Source organism: Erpetoichthys calabaricus, chromosome 1, assembly GCF_900747795.2.
Source record: "Erpetoichthys calabaricus chromosome 1, fErpCal1.3, whole genome shotgun sequence".
Classification (NCBI taxonomy): Eukaryota; Metazoa; Chordata; class Cladistia; order Polypteriformes; family Polypteridae; genus Erpetoichthys; species Erpetoichthys calabaricus.
The window spans coordinates 97,631,393-97,653,882 of NC_041394.2; the positions used below are offsets into that span (position 1 = coordinate 97,631,393).

Consider the following 22,490-nt stretch of genomic DNA (forward strand, 5'->3'; position numbering starts at 1 on the left):
AAAGGCAAAGATTATAAGACCATCTCCAAGAAGCTTGATGTTCCTGTGACAACAATTACAAATGTTATTAAGATGTTTAAGAACTATGGGACTGTGTCCAACCTCACTGGATACGGCCACAAGGGGAAAATCAATCCCAGAACGGGCAGAAGGATAGTGAAAATAGTAGACAATAAGCCAAAGACACCTTCTGAAGAGATCTCCAAGGTCAAGGCCCATTAGTGTCTCGTTGCACTATCCATCACTTTTGGGGGTGTGACACAGGAAGACTCCACTGTTGATAGAAAAACATAATAAAGCTAGGCTAGAATTTGCTAAATTGCATATTGACAAGCCACAATCAATGCTTCTGGGGGAATATCCATTGGATATATGAGGCAAAACTGGAGGTTTTTGGCAAGTCACATTAGCTTAATGTAGACAGATGAAAAAAATGAAGCTTTCAAAAAAAAAAAGAACAACATACATACTGTGAAAAATGGAGAAGGCTTGGTTATGTTTTGGGGCTACTTTACTGCATCTGGCATGGTGTGCTTTGAGTCTGTGCTGGAAACAATGAAATCTCAAAACATTCCAGAGTGAAACGTACTGCCCAGTGCCAGAAAGTTCTGTCTCAGTTTCAGGTCATGGATCCTCCAACATGATAATGACCCAAAACACACTGGACTATTCTGAAGTGGTCTCCTATGAGCCCTGATTTGAATCCTATTGAATGTCTATGGAAAGACCTGAAATATGAAGTGTGGGGAAGCCTTCCTTCAAACCTGACACAGCTGGGCCAAACTACCTGTTGTCAGGTGTGGAAGTCTCACTGAGAGCTCCAGGAATCGTTTGTTTGTACTGATTGCCTCTAAAGGTTGTGCCACAAAATATTGGGTTAAGGGTCTGTTTTGTCTTGGTAGAGTAATACAGTGGTACCTCGATATACGTCCACTTTGGAATAAGTCCAACTTGGTATACGTCCTGCTTGGACGCAAAAAATTTTGAAGATAAAGGAGGTTAAAGGACGGGAAAGAGCAGTCTTAGCAGGCACTTGACTCTTCTCAGCAAGGTAAAGGGAGGTTAAATTTTCATTTATTTCGTCTAATTGCTTTTGTATTTATGTATTTTAGTATTAAGCAGTTTTTAAATTATTTTATACTACCCCATCAATGTATAATATTCCAATAACAATAGGATTTTTTTTCATGGGAACGAATTAATCATCTTCCATTTATTTCTTATGGGAAAAATTCGTTTGGTATAAGTCCTGTTTGGTATAAGTCCAAGGATCTGGAATGGATTAAGGACGTATACCGAGGTACCACTGTATATTACTCTACTTTCCCCTTTTGTATTATTAATATGTAGAATGCCTCAAATCTCCCAGACTTACCACTGTTTATAAGGTACTGTACCATATAACTTCTCCCCACCTTCCCTTCTACATCTATAACCTCAGGTAATTAGGTGTAGTAAAGACAAGCAGGAGTTATTTTACAATTAGATAATGTATTATTGATAGCATTCATAAATAATAACAATTTGCAAAGTACATTTGAATGTTAGCAACCATACAACCTGAAAAATGGTGATGTGTAGTTTCAGGCGGCACACAGACTTGTTAGTTACTTAAAATGTCTCTAGTTAAGGCATCATTGGTGGTCTGCCTTCTTCAGAACAGGCCACATACCTGTCTCAATATGGCTGCCGAGCTGTGCTCTTCATTTTGATGTCCTTTTCAGTTCATGGTGTGAGATGCTTCTTCATCAGTTTGGTATGAGAGAGAGAGTGTGAGGTAAAGCAAGCAAATTTATGGGTTTTCTGTCCAACCCCTAGAGCCAATAAGATGTTGTGGTACTTAAAGGCTTCTGATACAAGCCAATTCCAAACAGCCATACTACAGACCAATGGGGGAATAGAACACCTTCACACCTGCCACCCAAAACCACATGTTAAGGTAAAGCTTGGCAGCTAGGCAGCCTGGCTTTGTGTGGGTGTTGAGAGAGAGACTTTAGCAGAGAAACACCTAGCAAACTGGTTTGAGGCACTTCCCCCAACACTTTTGTTAAAATCACTTTCCTGACATAGTCCCCATGGGGGGGCAGGGGGACGACAACATGAATGCTTCTCACTAATGCAACACTAATATTACATTGCTTTGCCTAAGTTACAAATAAAGACATACAAAATATTTATCAACCTGTATTGAAAATTTCACATCACAACAGGGTCCCATAATTTTTGTCCATGCCCCTTTCATTTGTGTTATTATTTTCAAATGTTCTATTTAATCAAAACTCTAAAGCAAAGTCTGATTTTTGTTAAATACAGAGTAAACAATGATGGGTTATTTTTTGCCAGTTTCAAGTTATTTCAAAGACAATTGTGGGCTTTTCTTTCTTTTTTCAGTCCAGGGTTCCAACATATTTGTCCATGTCTGTATTTAATTAAACTTCTGCCACCATTTAAACTACAGATAAGAGCTTTAGTAGCCATTAGACGGTACTGCACAGGGTGTAGGATCTATAATAATATAAAGGAAAGACATTTAGATTATATACTGTATATTAAATAGATTATTTTCATTTTATACTGTATCGTTTTGTAGTATTCTCTTTTCTGTTTCTCTCTTGAGATCTACACTTACTCAGCTACACCTATCTGATAGAGAAACAAGAGTGAAAAGTATTATTTTAACCATGATAAATATTTGGATACATTTCAAATAAAATCAGTTCAATAGTGTACAATGAACTGGCAGTGCAAACTGTGTTACTGTCTGGCATGCAGTACAACCATGATCCTAACTTTCAATTTAGTGGGTTTAGGAGATGTATGTATGGAAATCAGTAAATCTAAATGAAAGAACTATACATGTGTGATGTATACTCAACTCCTTTCGAGAGTAACATTTATATTTCTTTACCCTTTTTTGAGGAGACTATAGCTTTATATTGTTCTGTAGTCTAAGAAAATAAAGGCAAATCCCTGACCCAATTTACCCCACCTTCATAAGTTGGTGTTTACTATGCGCTACACTCCATCCTGGCAAAATGTAAGCAAGAAGTACAGCTGTAGACCAAGGAAAGCATACAATGAGTTACCACTGCTATGCAGATAACACTTAGCTTTATTTATCGATGACCCCTAATGACCCTGACACTCTTGTTTCTCTGATCCAATGTCTTACTTATATTTCCAAATAGGTGAGTAGTAATTCTTTCTCAAACTAAAGGCGAAAACAGAAATCTTAGTAACTGGCAAACTTAGATATAGCCAGGGCATTTGAAATAAACTTGATCCCTTACGTTTAAAAGTCAAGCTACAGGTAAGGAATTTAGGAGTAATCATTGACTCTGACCAAAACATTAAATTGCAAATTACCCAGTTTATGAGGACTGCCATTTTTCACTTAAGGAATATAGCAAACGTTAGACCTCTCATAAAATTACAAGATGCTGAAAATTAGTTCACGCTTTTGTTTTTAGTCGTCTAGATTACTGTAATGCACTTTTTACAGGACTACCTAAGAGAAACATCAATCAGTTACAGTTAGTGCAGAATGCAGCAGCCAGAACCTTAACTAGAAGAAGAAAATCTGAGCACATCTCACCAGTTTTAGCATTGTTATATTGGCTAGCCATGTCTTTCAGAATTGACTTTAAAATACTACTAATGGTTTTTATAGGCTTAAGAAATCTCACTCCATCCTACATTTTCAAATGCCTGTCTTCCTAAACTACAGTCGTGACCTTAGATCTTCAAATGCAGGTCTGCTTGTAATTCCAAGAGCAAAACTTAAAAGAAGTACTGAGGTGGCCTTTTGCTGTTATGCAGCTAAAATCTGGAATAATTCACCAATAGAAATTCACCAGGCTAGTTCTGTAGATCATTTTTAAAAAGAGCTAAAACCCATTATTTTAATATGGCTATTTTGTAGCTACATTTCAGTTGTATTCCTTATAGACTATATAAGTATTGAATTATCATATTCTTCAGGGATCCACAATCGTCACTAATCTCCACTATTCTCTTCCGTCTTTTCCAGTTCTTCTGTGGTGGTGATCTGTGCCACCACCACCTGATCAAGGCACCATACAGCCACCTGCGATGATGGAATGAGGGCATGTGCCTCAGCTGTCCACAAGACCAACACCATCAGATAATATCATGTGAAGCATGAAAACTGATAAAGTGATTTTAGAACATTTCTTTTAGATAGATTGCCCAGTGGGGGCTGAGCGGTGTTTTTGGCCTTGGGACCCCTGCAGATATTCATTTTTTTCTCAAGCCTAACTAGAGTTTTTTTTTGTGTCATCCCGGCCATTTGACCTTACCTTTTTCTTTGTTACTTACTCTTTAATATTATAGCATTGTTTTTCATTTGTTTTTCATTTCACATAACTATCTCTTTGTCATCTTGTTAGTATGAAAATGTGCTATATAAATGAATGTTTTTGTTGTTGTTATTAACACCAATGGATCTAATTACTTTTCGTTTATTGCATTGAACACAAGTTTAAACATATTTTAAGCTATTTTAAACTCATTTCCTTATAGTTAAAATAACAAGAAATATCCAGTCTATATGTCCTCCAGTATTAGTACTTAATAGAAAAAAACCAACACAGACTACTAAAAGGTAGACATACCAACTATAGAAGAAGAAGAAAAAAATTGGAACTGAGATCACCAGCTGCAGTGTGCGCCAGTCACGAGTCACATATGCAAAGCCTGCCAGTGCAATCTGTCCAGTGCTGGAACTGAATGAATTCATTGCACCCATTATGGTGCGAGATTTGATTGGTATCCACTCTAGATCTGTAGGGAATTAAAATAAATCCCATTGAAGTTGTGCAGTAGCATTTATTTAATTGCAGAATTAAAGCAGAAGAATAGAGCTTTATATTTAAAATCTTACACACTTCTCATCCAACATCAAGTAGTATCTATATGGGCAAAAAGTATGTTAAGGAGTGTACATTCATCTAACTTCTTCCCAGTTATTATAATACTCTCCTTGTTGACAGACACTGTGTTTCTTGATTTTGTATGAATCACATTCCCCTCAGTTGTGAGTAAACACTCCCTGAAAATAGCTTGTCTTGGTTTGCTTGCTTTGTTGTCAAGTAAAAAACCTTCAACACTCAGCACAAACTTCGGCTGATAAACAGAAATTGTGTTCACTCTTTCATTTGAAAACTAATGGCAATCAGTGGCTGAGATGGCATTTCCTTATTTTGTGACCAGATTTTAATTAATGCAACAAATGTAGCATTGGAATCAAAAAATCATAAGATGAACCACCATGACAAGCACAACTCAGTGAATAGGGAAAAAAAATAGAAGGAGTCACCTGGTCACAGCCATCCCCACCAAATGAGAAGCAGCTGACCACTCACCAATAGTGGCACTGAATAGTCTGGGAGTGCTAAATTGCAAAAGCTAGGTTTCCAAGAGTTGGAAAAGAAGAAAATCGGGCAATTTCCACTGAAAAGTTAAATCCATTTTCAATGCTATAGTATCAATATTGTACAGACAAAAACATTACACAGAAGAAAAATAGGAGGTAGAAGAGGAATATTCAAAGACAGAATCTTACATAGAGAATTGGTGACAAAAGACCAGAAGAAAACACTGGGGGGCCATTCTCAGAACATGTAGATGAATGTGCAAAGGGGCATTAAGACAGTTACACAAAGTCCCATGGCACAACACTTAGGTGGGATACACTTCGCATAATTTTAAAATGAAATTGGTGGTGGTTAGAATTTTTGAAACCAGAAACATATTCTTAAAAATTTGATTCTGGGCCACTGAAGGAGCTGAAGAAAGTTCGAGGAGCCAGATGGAGCAAATAAAGAGGGAAGAGCATAAAGTACAGTTTCTTAGCAGGAGTTATGGGACAAAAACTTTTCAAACAAAGGGTGATGAGGGTGAGAGAAAGGTAACAGAATACAAAATGTACTTAGGAGTGACCTGAGCTGAAGGCAGAAAAAGTAAAAGTAGATGAGACTTAAAAAAACTATAATGAGTAGAATGAGCTGTCAATAATGTCACCAAGTGTCTTTAGAGTCAGATAGACTGACATCACTTATGATCCATCCATCCATTTTCCAACCCGCTGAATCCGAACACAGGGTCACGGGGGTCTGCTGGAGCCAATCCCAGCCAACACAGGGCACAAGGCAGGGAACCAATCCTGGGCAGGGTGCCAACCTACCGCAGTCACTTATGATGGCATTTCCTATTTAAAGATACATATGGCTGCAGTTGATGCAGGCTAATTCCTTGTAGCAATCTAACTCTGAGCCTAGTTTTTTCATTCTTTCTGGAATTTTGTTTTGTATATTGCACAAAATGAGGAATATCTAGCATATAGGTTGATAAATATTTTGTATGTCTTAATGTGTCTTGTGGCCTGATTCCCCAAGGGTGATCTAGCTCACAGGATCCTCACTGTTGAGAACCCAAGTGGGTGGACCAGGCCAAGGGGACGCCCATATAACACCTAGCTGCGGCAGATAGACGGCTGTTTCCAGAATGTGGGACTGGACCATGTGTCTGCCTAGGGCAGGGGTGTCAAACTCTAGTCCTGGAGGGCCGCAGTGGCTACAGGTTTTCATTCTAACCCTTTTCCTAATCAGTGTGCAGTTTTCACTGCTAATTAACTCCTTTTCCTTTCATTTTCATAGCCCTGCTTTTAAGGATTCAGTCCTCTGAATTGATTGGTTTCTTGATTAAGTGATAGCCAAACAGAAATGAGATATGAAATGAGCCAATAGATGACCAGCTAAATTGGAACATCAAACTCCAACCAGTTTCACTCCAACCAGTTTCTTAAAGAGAAGCCGATGCTTGCTGTTTTTAAAGCTGCTATTTAATTCCAGGGCTTACTGCCTCTCTGAATCCGCCACAGCAGACATTTCCAAAACTGTTGATTTTCTGTTTTTTCTAATAACACCGTCAAAATGTTTTGGTGAGCTGAGAGATCAACCTTACTGAGGTCATAACCTCACCTCACTATTTCCAGATTTTGTGTGAGCTGGTAGTGTGGTGGCTTGTTTCGTGTCTCATTATTGTTTGGCTGCTAATTAAGGAAAATGAAACCGCTAAGGGGCCTGTCAAGTTAATTAAAACTAAAGCAAAGGAAGTTAATTAGCAGCCATAACTGGTCACTAATGAAGAAGGTGGTTAGAATGAAAACCTGCAGCCACTGTGGCCCACCAGGACTGGAGTTTGACATCTGTGACCTAGGGGGTTGCCAACCAGGCTCCTGAGGTGCAGCATCATATGGTGGGTGTTGGCAACATGCTGTGCCAGTGCCTGCTCCCCAACCTGACCTAACCTGAATATGTGAAATTAACTTTATACTCACATACAGTTAAAGAGCAAGGACGCTGAACAAATCAGGTTTTTTTCTACCCCCAGGGTTTCACTGATAAGAATTGACCAGAGGGGGCTAGTTTTATGACTTAATTGCATCCTTTCTTTCTTGTTTCTTTGAAACCCGAATGAAACTGGACCAGGGGTGGAGAGCTGTGACCAAGCTGCTTGACCATTAAGAGGGAAACTTGAAAACACATGTATTCTTTATTATTTTCCTGAAGAGATCTGACCAGAAAGAATCGAGTGTACTGTAACTACAAGTTTATGTGCTACCTGAAACTACACATCTAGCATTGTCAGCTTGTATTGGTTTGCATCCAGCATTTGTTGTACTCTGCTTCCTCATAATTTGGGCATATTATCTATAATACAAAATTAAAGTGTAACTGTCTCCTGCCTGTTCTTTAACTCTGTCTAACTGCCTGAAGTTGAAGATGTAAGAGGGAAGGAAGGAAGTTCTAAACTATAGTACCTGACTGTGTAGTGAGTATATGGGATTTAAGACATTCTGGTAAAGCCTGCATAATAAAGATTATAAAAGGGGAAAATAGTGTCACCTAGGACTCTAACACCAAGAACAAACTTATTATAACATAACCAGATTTGTTTAATTTAATTCAAGGTTGTGGGGGGAACTGGAGCCTATTGCAGCAGCTCTGAGCAGAAGGCAGAAAGCAACCTTGGACATGGTGCCACCACACCCACACTCACACAGGCCCAATTTATTAATTCCAGTCAACTTGCTTTGAGAGTGTGAAAGGAAAATCAGAGGACCAATAGAAAAACCCATGCTGGTGCAAACAAAGGCTGGGCATCGGAGTTGAATCCAAAATGCTGGATCTGTGAAGCAGTGTGGCTGTTAACTGCTGCCCCATTGTGACACCTCTGTTTTACATGCCCTCATTTGTCTTTAAAAAGGAACACTTGACTGCAGGAAATTCAAGGCCAGCACATTTAAAAACAGTAAACTTTAGTCTCTGCTGCAATTTATCAGTTCAAACACTCTTTTAATTAGGGCCTAATGCTGCATTATTATTAATTTTTCAGTTCCTTGTTAAAGAGGCCTATTTTCTTCTCAGCTTGTTTAAACGTGTGAGAGATGATGTAAATGAACACTGATTGCTGAAAAAATGTGACAATTACTCATTCACTATCCATTTTTTTCCATTTCAGTATAGCTGGGAGCTGATATGTGTCCAGTGATACTGAACTCAAGGCAAATGGAAGCTCTGGATGGGATGAATCAGAGTCCATCACACACCCACATACAAAGCCACACTGGGTCACCATGCATTAACCAGTAAGTAAACATTGCATAAATGAGCCATGAATCTAGCTGAGCATTACATTGAAATGTAAATTACTCTCAGTCAAACAAACCTCACTACTCTTTTTAAAACTGGGTGTGAAATCTTTTTTGTTTTGTACAACATAGCCTTCTGAACCTAATCATCTCCACTGTAAATGATAGAAGCTGTGTTGGTCTTTGGTGCATAAAAAAACAGGGCTTAACACTGAGAACTCACTTAAAGACACGGCGTTGAGGATGATTCCAGATATGGCCATGCCTGTCACAAAACGCAGGATGCAGAAGACACTGAAGGAAGGTGAAAAGGCCGTACACGTGCCCGACACGGCCAGCTTCAGGTACGAAAAAATGAGAATTCTGCGTCGGCCAAACCTGCAAAAGTGTAAAAACAGTAAAATACTATTAATATAATTGAACAAATAGTTTAAAATCAGGTACAACAAAATGATAACACTTTAGTTTAGGTATCCAGTATAAACAGCTATTATAATGTTACAAAAAAATATTACAAGCCTTTATAACATGATATAAAACAATTCAAAATGATAGTAACACATCTCAACAGTCTTGTTACCATCCATCCATTATCCAACACGCTATATCCTAACTACAGGGTCACGGGGGTCTGCTGGAGCCAATCCCAGCCAAAACAGGGCGCAAGGCAGAAAACAAACCCCGGGCAGGACACCAGCCCACTGCAGGGAATGCACACACACACACACACACACACCAAGCACACACTAGGGACAATTTAGGATCACCAATGCCCCTAACCTGCATGTCTTTGGACTGTGGGAGGAACCCACACGGGGAGAACATGCAAACTCCATGCAGGGAGAACCCAGGAAGTGAACCCAGGTCTCCTAACTGCGCCACCGTGCTGTCCCAGTCTTGTTACCTTTAACTATAATTATTATTGTTAGTAACCTAGTGAATTAAACATTTATAGACTGTTATTAGCTGCTTTGTTATGGGTACCTATACTTAAGTGTGACCAACACAATAACAGGGATATTTTAGTGTTTATATAGAAGAATTAGTTTTATTACTAAAATATCACTGTGGTTATCTTTATGATGGATACATTAATTAAATGAATATAAGAGCGGGATTTCCTACTGAATCCAAATGGGTCATGTGAGCTTAGAAAATGATTGAATTACTTGAAAACACGCAGCAGACCTCTGCTCCTCACATAAAGGTGGTTCATACAGATCAAGCTCAAATTTCCATTTTGCCAGGACAACATTTTATTTTCACCTTTTAAAAAATAACAGCTTCACAAATATTGCCGATCTTCATTTTCCTTCGTCCTATCATGGAGCTCTTTGTGATGGTTGATGACCAATAAACTTGAATCTGAATTTGTAAGACATACAGTATGTAACGTATCCTGGGGGAATATCAATGGATGAGCTTGCAAGGATCAAGCTTTTATTACATTAAACTTTCCTGCCCACCAATAAGATGCCCAGCATATGGCACTGTTTTTCTGCCATGTCACTCTGTTGATTGCTTTACTTTTCCAAAGTTAACACAAGCTCAATATTTTTGACTTTCCAGAATGTATTAGGTCATAACACATCGATTAAGACCAACATCAATGTTCTAGCCCAAGTAGTTTGCGAGTACCAGAAGGTTGTCGTGCCATATGTGCTCAATTGTTGGGTGATGCTGCAGCTGCCATTCTTCTTACACCTATCATGTAAATGTCTTATGCAATTTGCTTCACACTCAGCGGATGTCACTGCTTTCTGCCATGTCACCTTCACAATCAATTTGCCTATTCAGGAAATGCTCGAAGCCCAGTAACTTCGCAGAGTCTTATTTTTTGCTTCACTGACACATTAAGACATGATAAGCTTTCAATTAAGACCAAGATCAAGGTTCTAGCCCTAGTGATTCGCAAGTAATCGCATGAGAAATGGGCACAGCCCTTACCAATTTATTCACACAGATGCATACATATGAAACTGAATTATTTGAAATTATTTATATTTAGTTACATAAACTGTAATTATAATGGGAAACAATTATAATTAAAATTAAAATAAAGTAACTTTCTACAACAATAGACTCAATCAGTAAAAAAAGGTAATATTGCATAGTATCAGTATAAAAAGTATAAAAAATAGCATAAAAAAGTATCTCCCACAGGCACATAGCCCTTCGCAAACACCCGAGCAAGTTCATCTGAAGTAAAGCCGGCAACTGACCAGTAGAAATAACTGGCAGTGAGAGTTTAAAGTCGATCGCTCAGCGGGTGGTGGAAACTTAAAGCCGACGGTCTCTTAGTGATTCAGCTGAAGCGGAAAGCACTTAAGTAACTACAAAAAAATGGAGAAGATGACATCAACACTAAACGTAAGTTCTATCTGCTCTGTGCCCGTTGAGGGCACGTTTATATGTTGTGTGTCCTGCAGCATGTACAGTTCAGGCTTCACCTGCCAAAAGTGTTTAGTTAATTTACAGTTGGTCGGGAAAATACAAGAATTGGAGGACCACATTAGGAATCTGATAGCGATTAGGCAAACTGAAAATTGGATCGACTCAGTTTGTTTAGACAATTCGGCTACTTCTGATTCGGCTTCAGTCTCTCCTGGTCCCACTGTAGTCAGTGCATGGCCGAAGTCAGCAGCACCAATTCAGCCACAGGGCGAGTGGGTAACAGTAAGACGGGGGTCTAAGAATCCAAAATGTAGTCCCCCGGCACCCAGGTCACCAATTCGGACCCAGAACAGATTCTCAGCACTCCGCAGCGCGCCTGTTGAAACTGAGAATAAGAAAGTGCTCATAATTGGCGATTCCATAGTGTGTAATGTTAGAATTCCAAACTGTGTTAAACCAGCAGTTAATGTTAAGTGCCTCGCAGGGGCCAAGATTTCTGGCATAGAGGCCGCATTGGACCGTGTCGCCGACGATGAAGTATCTACCTTATTGCTGCATGTCGGCACTAATTTAATATTTATTTACAGCAACCTGAGGTATTAAAGAGGAACTTAATCTCTCTATGCATTAAAGCCAAAAGAAAATGTCAGAATTTAGTTGTATCTGGCCCCTTACCAAGATTACATAGAGGGGATGTGATTTATAGCAGATTGAATTCCCTTCACTGCTGGCTAGAAACCTGGTGCGCAAATAAAAGCATAGCGTTTGTGAACAATTGATATGATTTTTGGGAAAGGCCTGGATTTTTCAGAAGAGATGGTCTTCATCCTAACTGGAGGGGATCTTATGTATTATCTCAAAATATGTCAGCAAAACTGCCTGGTTGACTGATTAGAGCACCATCCAGGCCGCAGTCATGTGATCTTAAATCACAGGCTGTTGTTTATCGCACCTGTTACTTTTCTGAAGCTGTTACCCATAATCCTTGTCGTGGGGCATCCAGTAAATTTAGTCTTGATACAAACCTTAAATTAATTGATAACCAAAAAATAAGGTGTATAATTAGACCAAGGGATAAAACCAGACCCTCCACCAGGGGCATCTGTAATAGAAATTTACTTCAAATTAAAACAAAAAAATATATCACCAGTTCAGAAAGAACCATGCAGTTTTAAATGCTGCTTATTGAACATTCGCTCTCTTGGCACTAAAGCTGTTTTGGTAAATGATATTATATTAAGTACAAAATCTGATCTGTGTCTTCTCACTGAAACCTGGCTTAGTAAATGTGACACTGTCCCCCTAGCTGAGGTGTCACCAGATGGCTACTCGTTCCTTCATAAGTCTAGAGATTTTGGTCGAGGAGGAGGCCTTGGAATAATTCATTGTAACAAAATGCAAATCACTTCTAAAAATTTAGGCAACTTTACATCCTTTGAGGCATTCATTTTAAATATTAAAACAGATTCCAACACAATTATAGTGCTAGTCTACTGACCACCAGGGCCATATTCATTGTTCATGACTGAATTTAGCAACCTTCTATCTGACTTGGCTATAAATTATGATCACGTAGTACTGATGGGGGATTTTATTTACACATTGATGTAGAAACTGACACTTTTAGCAAATGTTTTACTTATTTGTTAAATTCAGTAGGATTTTGTCAGATTGTCAAAGGTCCAACTCATAATCATAACCACACATTAGATTTAATTATAATTTACAAAGTTGAAATTCAAAATTTAAATATTACTCCATTAAATGAAGTTATTTCCGATCACTACTTAATTACATTTGATTTAGTCCTGCCCTTGCCAACACACTCCCAAGATTAAAACAAAGACAGTGCGACATCTAGATTGTAATTCTGCTTCAAAATTTATAGATACTTTGAGTAAGTCGAGTGTAATTGTGGAAAACCATTTAGATGAGTTAACATCACATTATAATGTGACCTTGAGAGATGCTCTGGACACAGTGGCTCCCCTTAAAACAAAGTGATCAAAGCACATAGAAACTCTCCCTGGTTTAATGAAAACACTCAAGCTCTTAAACTAGAGTGTTGAAAACTGGAGCGCAGATGGAGAACAACAAAGCTACATGTCTTTCAAATTGCATGGACAGAGAGTGTTAATAAATATTAAAAATAGCCCTCTTTAAAGCTCGCTCAGAATACTATCCTACAATAATAGATAGCAATAATAAAAATCCTCGGGTACTGTTTAGAACAGTGGCTAAATTAACAAATGGAAATTCAGATCAACAGTGCAAAATACCAACAGATATTAGCAGTACAGACTTTATGATCTTCTTCAATGAGAAAATTAAAAATATAAGATCCCAGCTCTCTGCATCACAATCCAAACCGCATACTAGCTTAGCAGACCCTGCCTCACATTGCATTCAGCACTTTAGTAATTTTAATCCTGTAACTGAGCAGGAAGTCTTAACTTTAATTTCTAAAATGAAGCCCACTACTTGTTCCCTAGATCCAGTGCCAACAAAACTAGTAAAAAGTGTAATGAATGTTCTTGAAGCGCCTATTCTAAACATTATCAGTAGTTCATTATTGCATGGCACAGTACCTGATACACTAAAAGTGTCAGTCATTAAACTATTACTTAAAAAGTCAGACCTAGACCCACACGTACTAAATAATCATAGGCCTATTTCAAATCTACCGTTTCTCTCTAAAATACTAGAAAAAGTAGTCGCCAGTCAGCTTCAGACACACCTTACACATTACAATTTATTTGAGAAATTCCAGTCTGGTTTTCGCACTGGTCATAGTACAGAAACAGCACTAACGCGGGTTGTAAACGACATTCTGACATCCTCTGATGAAGGAAACTCCACTCTAATTATGTTGTTGGACTTAAGTGCAGCATTTGACACCATTGACCATTCTATTTTACTGCACAGGCTAGAAAATGATGTTGGGCTTACAGGCACCGTGCTCACTTGGTTTAGTTCTTACTTATCAAATCGATTCCAATATGTACAGAAATGTGCTGACAGTACTCCATCATTATACACAGAAGTTCAATATGGTGTCCAGCAGGGCTCAGTACTGGGACCTTTACTGTTTTCACTTTACATGCTTCCACTGGGATCTATCCTTAGGAAACATAATGTTAATTTTCACTCATATGCATATGACACCCAGTTATACTTTTCATTTAAATCAAATGAAGTTTCTCCGATGTTGCTTTAATTAGTTGTGTTAGTGAATTACAGGAGTGGATGAATGAGAACTACTTGTCTTTAAATACAGATAAAACAGAGATGTTAATTGTTGGAGGGAATGATGCTGATCATAACAATATTTTGTCATCATTTAACTCAGTTGGAATCCCAATTAATTTTACTGAATCAGCCTGCAATCTAGGAGTTATCTTTGACTCTAGCATGTCATTTAAAGCGCATTTTACAAAGTTGTCCAAAACATGTTTCTTCTTTCTTAAAAATGTTAGGAAATTAAGGCGCTTTCTAAATAAACAGGATTCTGAGAAATTAATTCTTGCATTTATTTCTAGTAGGATTGACTACTGCAATGCGGTATTCACTGGATGTTCAAACTGTTCTTTATACAGCCTCCAGTTAATCCAAAATGCGGCTGCAAGAATTATTACAAGAACAAGAAAATACGAACACATAACTCCAGTTCTTAAATCCTTACACTGGCTCCCGATTAAGTTTAGGGCAGATTTCAAAATCCTCCTTTTAACATATAAAGCACTAGCAAAATACCCGCGCTTCGCAGCGGAGAAGTAGTGTGTTAATATGGTTATGAAAAAAAAAAAAGGAAACATTTTAAAAATAACGTAACATGATTGTCAATGTAATTGTGTTGTCATTGTTATGAGTGTTGCTGTCTTTTATATATATAATATACACACACACACACACATAAACATATATATACATATACATATATATATACATATCTACATATACACATATCTACATATACATACGTATATACACATCCACATAAACATATATATACATATACAAATTTACATATCTACATATATATATATATATAGACATACATATATACATACATACATTCACATATATATATATATATATATATATATATATATATATATATATATATATATATATATTGTATATATATATATATATATATATATATATATATATATATATACTGTATATATATATATATATATATATATATATATATATATATATATATATATGAACTTATTGGCTCCTGTATTTAGGATATGGCAGGTTGGATAATGGACGGATGGACATTTGTATGCATAGCCCCATTTGCCCGTTTTCGTTTTTTTTCTTTCTTCAGTAATATTTCAGCAAACCCGGAGCTTGTCAGTTCAAATCCTGGTACTGACACCACTGTGTGACCCTGAGGAAGTCACTTCACCTGCCTGTGCTGCAAAAAACAAAAGTAATGTAACAAATTGTACCTCAGATGTTGTAAGTTGGTGGAATAAAGGCATAAGTAAAATAGATAAATATGTATTATACACATAGGAACTATTCATTTATTTTCAGTTAAGTCATCTGCAGCAAAGTTTTATAAATGAGGGTTTCTCCTTTTTCTTCTTCATTGACGTTTTGTCTTGGAGAGCTTTTTTCATTTCATTGAAAATGAAAGCAGCAGCTGCCAAAATATGTAGCTTTCTTATTAATTTTTCAACATTGTGTAAAATAAATGTATAAAGAAACATAAAAGGTTTAAATACTGGTTATCCTTTTACAGTAAAATATTACTAAAGAGATACAAAAAAAGTAAAATGGATATGTTCTTTTTCTTTAAGGAGATTAAATATCACTGAAGAAAGAAAAAAAAATTAAACAGTCAAATGGGGCTATGCATACGAACTTAAAAGGTTTAAATAAAACAGAAATATATATTTTATTTTTACTTGCTTAACTTGTGGAGGGTGTATCCTGTAGCAAAGCCCTAACTTTTTTCGTGAAAGCCCATTTCAGTAAATAAGTGTTAAAAACAGGTGTAAAGATATTGACAATAAGCTACGCAAACCCAGGAAGACATGGAATCGTTTAAATCAAGTATCATTACATCTTCCTTTCTTAAAGAGAAGTAAGGCAGTACTTATAAGCTTACATATTTATATATAGACATACATATATATATATATATATATCTATATCCGAAGCCGTGCAAGCACACTCTTGAGAATGCAACGTATAGTTGTACAGAAGAAAAGCAATCTTGCCTCAAATGAATGGCAACCTTTTGTAGGTCTATGAACTTAATTTAAACTTTAGGTTTACACGGTGCTTTCTTTCCAAAGTACCTGCACTCATGAATATGTCTGTATGTGTCAGTCGGTCAAATCCACGCGCTTCGCACCGGCGAAGTACCGCTTTTAAATTTTTATTAAGAAGAAAATAAAACATTTTTAAATTGAGGGAAAATATACTAATAACAGTTTGTTAAGGATCTGTTTTTTTGTGAAGCTGCCTTTACTCGAGTGATCACTTCGACCTGACTTGGTGGCCAAGTATAAGCGTTACCTGGTAGGTAACCACCCATACAATCAGATTGTGAATCAGACTACGAATGCCGTGAATGTAATTACACACTCACTGCACTTGCTTACGGTAATCGAACCTGGGACGTCAGCGCTAGAGGGGCTTAGCAGCGGTGAAGTATTGCTTTTAAATTTTAATTAAGAACAAAAGAAAACCTCAGAGGTTCGATTCCTGAAAGGGAGTGAAGAGAGTGTCCGGTTACCTACCAGGTAACGCTTATGGTTGGACAGCAAGTGACGTAACATCAGCCACGGTGCCTTCAGTTGTGAGAAGCAGATCATAGAATGATTGAAAATAGTTTTGCATTTACCTTTTTAGTAAAAGGCGAGCTTTTAAGCCTGAGAAATCACCACGTAAATGCACAAGTTTAATTGCACATGTGTTAATATGTATGGTTACACAGTATTAAAAGACACTCAAAAATTAACGTCATTTACCATCAGCCACAGTGCCTTCAGTTGTGAGAAGCAGATCATAGAATGATTGAAAATAGTTTTGCATTTACCTTTTTAGTAAAAGGCGAGCTTTTAAGCCTGAGAAATCACCCCGTAAATGCACACGTTTAATTGCACATGTGTTAATATGTATGGTTACACAGTATTAAAAGACAGTGAACAACGTCAGTTACCTTTGTTCCCGCATTTGATAAAAGGCGAGTTTTTAAGCCTGAGAAATCACCCCGTAAATGCACACGTTTAATTGCACATGTGTTAATATGTATGCTTACACAGTATTAAAAGACAGTCAAAAATTAACGTCATTTACCTTCGTTCCCGCATTTGACTCGTGCTGTAAATCTCTTCCTTGTTTTTAGTTCACGTGATTACGTAGGAGGCGTGATGACGCGATACGTGACTCCGCCTCCTCCATTAGAGTATATGGACAAAAAATATGTTCCAGTTATGACCATTACGCGTAGAATTTCGAAATGAAACCTGCCTAACTTTTGTAAGTAAGCTGTAAGGAATGAGCCTGCCAAATTTCAGCCTTCCACCTACACGGGAAGTTCGAGAATTAGTGATGAGTGAGTGAGTGAGTCAGTCAGTCAGTCAGTCAGTGAGGGCTTTGCCTTTTATTAATATGTATAGATATATCTCTATCTATCTATATATATATCTATATATCTCTATCTATCTATCTATCTATCTATCTATCTATCTATCTATCTATCTATCTATCTATCTATCTATCTATCTATCTATCTATCTATCTATCTATCTATCTATATACATATATATCTCTATCTATCTATGTATATATATACATCCCCGTGCTTTGCAGCGGCGAAGTACTGCTTTTAAATTTTTATTAAGAAGAAAACCTTTTTAAATTGAGTGAAAATCTACCAATAACAATTTGTTAAGGATCTGTTTTTTTGTGAAGCTGACTTCACACAGCCTCTCCGCTGTTTTATAAACGAACGTCATATAAGGTCTTCCTTTTTCGTTGCTTTGCCAACGGAAGCAGCCTTTTTATTTAATCCTGTTTTTACGATTGTTTTGTTTATATATCACGTTGTCAGTTCAGCACTCCGGTTGTAATATGACCAAGCTGTGCAAGCACACTCTTGAGAATGCAACGTATAGTTGTACAGGAGAAAAGCAATCTTGCCTCAAATCAATGGCAACCTTTTGTAGGTCTATGAACTTAATTTAAACTTTAGGTTTACACGGTGCTTTCTTTCCGAAGTACCTGCACTTATGAATATGTCTGTATGCGTCAGTCACTGAAATCCCCGCGGTTCGCACCGGCAAAGTTCTGCTTTTAAATTTTTATTAAGAAGAAAAGAAAACCTTTTAAAATTGAGGGAAAATATACCAATAACAGTTTGTTAAGGATCTGTTTTTTTTGTGAAGCTGCCTTCACTCGAGTGATCACTTCGAGCTTTAAGCCTGAGAAATCACCCCATAAATGCACACGTTTAATTGCACATCTGTTAATATGTATGCTTACAAAGTATTAAAAGACACTCAACAATTACACAGTATTAAAAGACACTCAACAATTAATGTCATTTACCTTCGTTACGCGTTTGACTCGTGCTGTAAATCTGTTCCTTGTTTTCACTTCACGTGATTACATAGGAGGCGTAATACGTGATGACGTGATACGTGACTCCGCCTCCTCCATTAGAGTATATGGACAAAAAACAGGTTTCAGTTATGACCATTACGCGTAGAATTTCGAAATGAAACCTGTCTAACTTTTGTAAGTAAGCTGTAAGGAATGAGCCTGCCAAATTTCAGCCTTCTACCTATACGGGAAGTTGGAGAATTAGTGATGAGTGAGTGAGTCAGTCAGTCAGTCAGTCAGTGAGTCAGTGAGGGCTTTGCCTTTTATTAGTATAGATTAAATGGCCAAGGTCCGGCTTACTTGTCTGAACTTATTATGACTTACAAACCAGAGCGCACATTAAGATCTCAAGATGCCGGTCTGCTTATGGTTCCAAGGATTAATAAAATAACAATGGGAGGTCGAGCTTTTAGTTACAGGACCCCTAAACTGTGGAATGGTCTGCCTGCCACTATAAGAGATGCCCCTTCGGTCTCAGCTTTTAAATCCCGGCTGAAGACTCACTACTTCAATTTAGCATATCCTGACTAGAGCTGCTGATTAACTGTACAGACTGCATCTCTGTTGTTAGTCATTAGCACTAAAACATAAGTAACATGATAGTTATAATTGGATACTAACCCTCACCTATTCTGTTTCTCTTCTCAGTACTCAAATGTAGCACTTGGTGCCACAGCCTGCCTGCCAAGTTGTTTTGCCTGCCTAAGGTAAAGTCATCCCTGATGAAGGATCGCAGGAATCGTGGGAAAGAGGGGTCCTTTCATCGGATTGGCTGGCCCAGCACTGTTTTAGCCGTGGAATGGCCAAATGGGGGAGGCAGCTTGATGGATGAGGTCTCCAGGACTCTAAAAATATCCAAATCTTATTATGTGATATCATTTACTATTAAATTCTGCTCCATACTTCTAAAATTTTTATTTTTTTTTTACTTCTAAAAATTTTTTTATTTAATACTATATTGAGGATTTGTTCTGTTCTGTGTATTGTATTGTACTGACCACCTTCTTTTGACACCCTCTGCACCCCCAACCTACCTGGAAAGGGGTCTCTCTTTGAACTGCCTTTCCCAAGGTTTCTTCCATTTTCCCTACAAGGTTTTTTTTGGGAGTTTTTCCTTGTCTTCTTAGAGAGTCAAGGCTGGGGGGCTGTCAAGAGGTAGGGCCTGTTAAAGCCCATTGCGGCACTTCCTGTGTGATTTTGGGCTATACAAAATTAAAAAAAATAATAAATAATAATAATAAATAATGAAATATTTCTTTTAAGTACTGCTTGATATTTATTATTTGCGACTAAATAATGACTAAATAAAGATGATCAAACAGGAAGGAAGACCTTCAGCTAGGAAAAATGAAAGATGTAGTCACCCCATTTCTGTTTCCATGTACACTGTAGCCAGTGGCCAGTTCATTAGGTACACCTGCCCTTCCTCACACTTTGTTTGAGCAGTCAATGCCGTTTAATGCAGGCAGGGAAGCTGCCGTGTTTGTGGGTCAACAGAGGATGAGCAATACTCATCCTCATCTTTTTATTTTAAATTCCTGTAGTGGTAGAGAGGTCTTTCCTGAATTCAACCACTGAATGTTATTTCCAGCCTCAGATTTCCAAGAAATTTCTTCACAGACTCTGCTAGCCCTCTGTTTTCCGAAAGTCTGGCTTACAACCTTGCTGCAGTCCTGCTTTACCCATTCTATTCCACAGGTCAATTTTCTTTCCTCCTGCAATTTCAACACCCATTTCTCAGCTGGATATCAATTTAAATCTTTAATGAGGTTGTATTTTTAAATGTTAGGCACTCACAGAAGGCTCTTTCTCTTTTGGCAACTCACATTTGATTTTGTTTGCATGGAAGTCCCTGATCAAAGCAGGAAATTTTACTATTTCATGCCAGTTACCACTGACCTGTGATTTTACTTTGAGTCCCTAATGTTTTAAAAATTCTGAGCTTTTTAACCAAGACAGCTGCTTCACTGTTGGAGTAACTCCAAGTGCCAGTACATGGAAGGACCCCAGACCAACGTTACGCTCAGGCTCCTTGCAATTCATTGATACATGTCTCATTTTCTTTTCAGCTCTAGCCATGGTTTTTGCCTTCTCTAAGTGTCTGCCCTGACAGCTTCTTTTTCTTCTGCACTGTTCTAGGGATGGTATTTGTCATTTGATTGTCCTTCATATGGAAATATTTAACAATTTCAATTTGCATGATGTTGGTTTAAAACATCTTTAATGCTATCTATTTTTTCCAATCCAATCCCGGGTCACAAATCAGTATAATGTTTTTTTAGAACATTAGAACAGTTTTAATGACAACAGGCCATTCAGCCCTGTAAAACTTACTAATCCTGTCCACCTAATATCTACAAAATAACATCACGTTGAGTTTTGAAGGTTCCTAAAGTCCTGCTGTCTACCACGGTACTTTTAAACTCTTCAAACATGTCACCTCTTCACCACCATTTGCTTAAACTATAAAGGTTCAGTTCTACTGTCCTCATAGCTCATTATGTAATATTTAACACCAGTAATGGCGCACTGCATGATAGCGTGCAGTGGATACACTTGACTTGAGCATTCATAGTTTTTATCCTCTTTCTCTGTACATTCAGCATTCATTTGCTCAGAGGTTGATGCGCTTGCTGCTTTCTGAGCAGCTCTTCTTTTCTCCACCCTAGCGCCCCACTTCTTCTCTTCTTTCGACAGCATCTTTTCACGTTAAAACTGATTAAGCCAGTGTTTTTGTTGCAATTAATTTTTCACTTAAGCTGGCACTTAAGTCTTCAATCTGCCTCAAGAAAGATCTAATATATGAAGAAGTAGGGGAAGTGACAGCAAAGGAGGTAGGGATGAGAACGGCACCCGTACACATACACCACATGGCCACCCTGCTGGCCGCTTCCGAGAGTTGATTCTATAATAAAATAAAATTTAAAAAAAAGAGGAATAACCTTGGAGGTCAATCATCACACTGAAAGTGGATAGTAGATGTCACATAGTATGTATACCAAATTTCAGGTCAATAGGTCAAACAGTTTGCGAGCTACAGGTGATTTAAAATCCTGGACAGACAAATGGACAGCCACGGTAGGGTAGCATATTATATATAAAGATTTTTAGGCAATAAAAAAACTAATTAACAGACTGTGATCTTATGTATAACTAGTTTGGAAATTTGGTTGTTATAATTCCTTTTTCCAAGGGGGTGAAAAGCTTACCGAGGAAGAGTGAAGCAAGTTAGTGAAAGTTTTGATTCACTAATTGGAAGCTGGGTATTGCTGAAGAGCATATTCAAGTATTATGGCGTGTGTTTGTCGTGTTCTGTGGCTGTGCACATATATCTTCTAGCAAACACCATTTCTAGCTGAACCACAATTCCAAAACACTTAGGTCTTAGCTCTCTAGTTTAATGGTTGCAATTATCTTTCCACAATTCTGTCATTTCTCTTATTCCTCTATTTTTTTATCCTTTAGTGTTATACCTGGAAGTATTTTACCTAATAACATCAAATGCTCAAGGTCACTAAGTCGCCTTTACACAAACTTGCTTACTTGTCTGATAGGCCACCAAGGATGATGGCTCCTGCCAAAATTCCCCCCATATAGACAGTCTGGCTCATCTGCTTCAGGTGCCGCAGGTCACACACAAGGTCCCACTGTGGGCACAAACATTGAACATAAGAACAAACAAAATTTGACAAACGAGAGGAGACCAATTACTCCATCCAGCTCATTTGCTTAGCTAATAGCTAAGTTGGATTGAATAATGGCTGCTGATAAAATACTGATAATATTAGCA

General features: G+C 37.7%; 1 protein-coding gene across 1 annotated transcript in view; it reads right to left on the reverse strand.

Annotated features, from left to right (window-relative positions):
• LOC114645901 (solute carrier family 22 member 6-A-like) overlaps positions 1-22,490 on the reverse strand; it is a 51,079-nt gene that overhangs the window by 22,322 nt on the left and 6,267 nt on the right. Inside the window, exons 2-4 of the mRNA XM_028793816.2 lie at positions 22,244-22,347; positions 8,898-9,052; positions 4,635-4,803 (exon numbers count right to left, since the gene is read on the reverse strand). Of these exons, the coding sequence (XP_028649649.1) occupies positions 4,635-4,803; positions 8,898-9,052; positions 22,244-22,347 (428 nt within the window). The remainder of the gene's footprint in view (positions 1-4,634; positions 4,804-8,897; positions 9,053-22,243; positions 22,348-22,490) is intronic.